The 4,610-nt window shown below is 44.4% G+C and overlaps 1 protein-coding gene across 1 annotated transcript; it reads right to left on the minus strand.

Annotated features, from left to right (window-relative positions):
- Positions 1-1,401: 1,401 nt before the first annotated feature.
- LOC119278352 lies at positions 1,402-3,162 on the minus strand. The gene is made up of 2 exons (XM_037559710.1): positions 2,977-3,162; positions 1,402-2,897 (listed from the first exon to the last, which is right to left on the minus strand). Exon 2 carries the CDS (start codon positions 2,869-2,871, stop codon positions 1,720-1,722), a length of 1,152 nt encoding a protein of 383 aa, XP_037415607.1. The 5' UTR covers positions 2,872-2,897; positions 2,977-3,162; the 3' UTR covers positions 1,402-1,719.
- Between the last annotated feature and the right edge of the window lie 1,448 nt (positions 3,163-4,610).

Consider the following 4,610-nt stretch of genomic DNA (forward strand, 5'->3'; position numbering starts at 1 on the left):
GGTTTCAGTTAAATGAAATGTCTTGCTTATGCTCTCCTGAGCTTGTTACTATGTGATATCTGTCACCAAAGCCAACCTTTTTATTTGGTTGCTGGCTCCACGTTTGCAAATGAAGGACGCTGCAACGTCTTTCCATTGCTCCTCCTATGGACTTTCAATCTGGAATTCAACCTGGTTAGAAAATCATTTTGTACTGACCAGTTGAAATCCATTGTTTGGCAGGTAAATAAATGGTGATGAAAAATTCTGATTTTATTTGCATCATGGATACAAGGTGTATATACCAGACCACACCGCACCACAGATTTCGAAATCCACATTATAGCTTTCGTCTTCAGGTCTTTCTGACGTACAAATTCAGGCCTTCCTAGCTGACAAGCCATCTACTCCTCTGTCCCATAATATAGGAGCGTTTTCGACACTAATACACTACTAGTGTCGAAAACACTCTTATATTATGGGTGGGACGGAGGGAGTAGTTCACAGTCACGTTTGGACCTCCTAGGGTGAAGCCCGGCCTCGTGTGAAACTCTGTTTTGCAGATATTTTTTTTCTGTCAAGGTGTTCATTCGTTGAGTAGCACTAGGCGCTAGAGAGCCTGGAGTGAAGCTTGTGCCTGCTGCCTATGGAGATTCAGAACTGAAGCCTGCGTGGGGTTGACGCCTCGCCCTTGCCGTGTCGTTGTTCGTCAACTTCCAAGCGATAGAATCATGGATGATACCATTTTGAAAGGGGATGCGTACGTCTTGGATCAAGCACCGACCATGAAATGATGATCAAATCAACACGAAGATAACAGGACTTGGCCATCACTATCTAGAACTGATTTAAGTGTGAAGAAGAAATTGGCAGTCAGAAGTTTCTCCAGATAGGTGTCACTTGGCAAACAGCAAGAAGTTTCTATGTTGATAAATCTCTATGTAAATCACAGATTCCCAGCAACTACAGGTTGCATTTACACTAACTGAACGGGCACACATCTTCTATTAGAAAACTGCAGCTGGAGAATCAAGCGTTGAAGCCAGAGATAATCAAACCATAACGGCAAAAATCACTTGTTTGCATAAAGTTGAAACCACAGTTCATATGTCAGAAAGCCTTAGCAACAGATCGTGTTAACAAAAATACATGGCAGAAATGAAATAACAAAACGAACTGAATCTACACAGCATGTAGTCCTCGAACGCTCTAGAAATAAAACAGCTAAACAACAAGGTACGTTCTAGGCTAGAGCTAGAGATTGAGAAGAAGAATATAACCATTCATTTCTACTATCAGAAACACAAGGTTGCAAGATCTTAGGTTCCAGGTTAATTAGAGCTAGATGTTACGAACAAAAAAACAACCATTCATGTACAACTAAAGTTCATAAGCGGATAAATAAATTCAGAAATAGGGAAATAAGCAGAGAGATGAACGTAGATATTAAAATATTCATAATAGTTCCAAGAAAACGGTAAAATATCCGTAGTTAAGTAGTAGGGTGTTACGCCTGCGTGGCTGCTATAAATGGCCACTCGAACACAAACAGAGTACTAAGTTTACTAAATAGCTAGCTAGCTCCATAAGTCCAGTACATGAGTGCAGTCAAGCACCAACCGCTTTATCACAACTTCATGAAGCTCTGCCCAAGTCCCTTGCTTCCCTGCTGGTACCATTAATGTAACTCTAGTATCCTCAGAAAGGCTGTCAATTGTGAGGCTCCAATACATAGCACAATTAGTGCCCATCTGCCAATGACTCCGAGAACAAAGGAACATAGGAAAGATAAGGGCACGTGGAATTCCATGGAAGATCACATATGAAACACAGCTCCCCAGAATCCATATCGTATGAAAATAATTTCTTCTCTGGTCGGTACCACAATCTAAATCCTTTGATTATGAATATCACATCGTGTTCTGGGTGGGCTGAGATAACACCATAATATTGCTCAGAACTAGAATACTCTATTCCGAACAGTCGCAAGTGGCTGACATTGAGCTTCAGGGTCCAACAATTTTCACTACTAGAATCTTCAAGAACCCAGATTGATAGTTCAGAAGCACCCTGAATTGTGAGATACAACTGTCCCTGTGATGCATAGACATTAGGACAGTCAGGGGCATCATGTGAAGTAGGAATAGGAATGATCCTACAATTTCCTTCCACGTCGACGGCTGCAACTGAATTATTATCAGGACATAGATACAACACTCTGCTCAAAAACGCGCAACCTGATAAGCAGAGTATCTCAATTGGATGCGTCCAAACTCCAGATTCGGAAGAGTAAATACCAACCGCTTTGATGCTATAATGGTCCCTCTTACTCGGATCCCAAGCAATGTCAGGTACCAACTCGAACACATAGAAGTGTGCGGAGACGGCCGGGTCGAATCCTAGGCAAGCACTGTCCACCAACCAGGACCACTTGGTGGCGGGCACGGTTACCCATTTCTCGGTGGCGGGATTGCACACCACGTAATCCAGCGTCTTGGGGTCATCCAGTGTCTCTGGGTCAGTCGACTTCCGGGCTCGGCAGAGGAGGAGGCCGTTGCAGCAATCCAAGATTTGAAGGCTCTCGTATTCGGACGGGAACGAGAGGGAGGCGTCATGAGGGCACCAGTTTCCGGAGACGCTTCGGTAACCATGAGAAAGATGTGGATGGTCGTCCGTGGCGAGGGTTGTGTAGAAGAAGCCGGCAAGGGTCGACCGGGGAAATATTTTGCGGTGGTCGGGGTGGGAGATGAGGTCCCGCCAGCGCGTGGAGACGCACTTGCAGCAGCAGGTCGACTTGTACGGCACGCGGGAGATGACCTCGACAAGGAGGTCGTCGGGGAGCTTGGCCGTCGGGTCGCCGATGAGGGCCGCCTCCATGGATCCCGTCGCCATCTCCGGGGAGGAAACGAGCGGCCAATCTGCAGATCCGGGGCGAAGGAGGAGAAGTGAGGGATTCATCCAAGCGGCGAGGGGAGCGTGAGGGAAGAGAGGACCTACCAGATGTGTGAGGCGCGAACTGCAAAGAGAGGATCGGCGAGAGCGCCGCCGCTGGGTGCTCCCATCCGCGCCGGCCGGTGAGGGTTTGGTTTGGGGGCGGGGCGAGATTTTTCTTTTCTTTTTGGAGCACAGCTGCGGGGCGAGATGGATGGATAGTTGGATTGGATACTGAGGAAGTGGAACCGGCAGGCACTTGTCTCGCCTTTTTCCTGGGCTCAGTGAAAGACACATTTTAGCTGATCTTTGATACGTACCAGGTGTTGGGGCGCGCCTCTTGAGCGGAAGCTGGGCAGTGCCAGCTAGTGGTCGACCCTTTAATACACTTTTATATTTTGATTAGCGTGTGTGATGATTGTCTTAAGAGTTAATTACACTTCTGGTACATAAACTTACACTGCGGATACAAATTCATACATAAAGTTAAAAAATGACACAAAATAGTCCAACAACTTGTGTTTGAGGTACATTTATATACATTTCCATTGCTGACTGTTATCACTCCGTTAACTCTATCTACCTCGCACGCCAGCGAGTTTGGGTCGATGTTCCCTTAAGTATGGGACCCACCTGTAAGTGTGGAAAAGAGAAATAAATGGAAAATTAAAATTGTACGAGCATCCGACAGGACTCAATGGCTCGACCTAATTTCTTTAAGCGAGAGATGCTACCAACTGCACCAACTGTTATTTACTGCTAACAAAGATACAGACATCTTCTTATATCATCGATAGAGTTGTTCTTGTTCTTTCTTCACAATTTTAAAAACCGAACCAGCGAGCATCCGGTTCAGATTTTTACACTGTTGTACCGCCAGTCTACTGGTTAAATAGTTGGCTTTTTAGGCACTATAAATTAGCATGCATTCTTTACTAATAAAGTAATAATACCCTAATGGAATGAAAACTAAATAACAAAGTTGCTTGGGCGATACAGGGAGGCCATTGAGCCAACCCTGAAATCGATGATTTCAAGCGTCCTAGTTTCAAATCGTATGTTCAGAATCATTTTTATAATTTACGTGCATGTGGCTCGTTCTACCACCTTGTTTGTACCCACGGTTTGCCAAAAAGAAACGCCTGGTGCAGCCGTCCAATGAGCATATTATATTGCTCCATATTACGCACAGGTTATATGTGCAAATACTTAAAAAAATGCTTGAAGATAAATAAAAAATGTCGCTAGCGAGCAGTGCGTAATTTTCTTTTTCAAATCAATTCTGCAGTGTCGTCAAACTATATAAAGTGGTCTATCTCTTGTTGAGCATATGATGAAAGTTAACACATTGGCTAGTCGCAGACGAGCGTGACATGAGCTCTTGAGTTTGAGTTGTCCTCACCCAATGGCGCTTCATTTTATTCTATTTCTCTTTCCCCACTTACAGGCAGGCTCCACACTTAAGATAACGCGGGTCCAAACTTGCTGGCTTTCCACGTAGACACTTAACAGAGAAAATAACGGCCAGCGACGAAAATGTATGTGAATGTACATCAGATGCAAGTTGTTGGACTACTTTGTGTCACTTTTCAACTTTATGTATGAATTTGTACCCACCATGCAAGTTTATGTACTAGAAGTGTAATTAACTCTTGTCTTAATTAAGAAATTGAGATTTCAAGTGGAGAACCGCTGCAGAA

Source organism: Triticum dicoccoides, chromosome 3B (assembly GCF_002162155.2).
Source record: "Triticum dicoccoides isolate Atlit2015 ecotype Zavitan chromosome 3B, WEW_v2.0, whole genome shotgun sequence".
Lineage (NCBI taxonomy): Eukaryota > Viridiplantae > Streptophyta > Magnoliopsida > Poales > Poaceae > Triticum > Triticum dicoccoides.

What these genes read in the sequence shown, in the direction of transcription:
- LOC119278352 (XM_037559710.1), bottom strand. Translation starts at nt 2,871, where the DNA reads ATGGCGACGGGATCCATGGAGGCGGCCCTCATCGGCGACCCGACGGCC.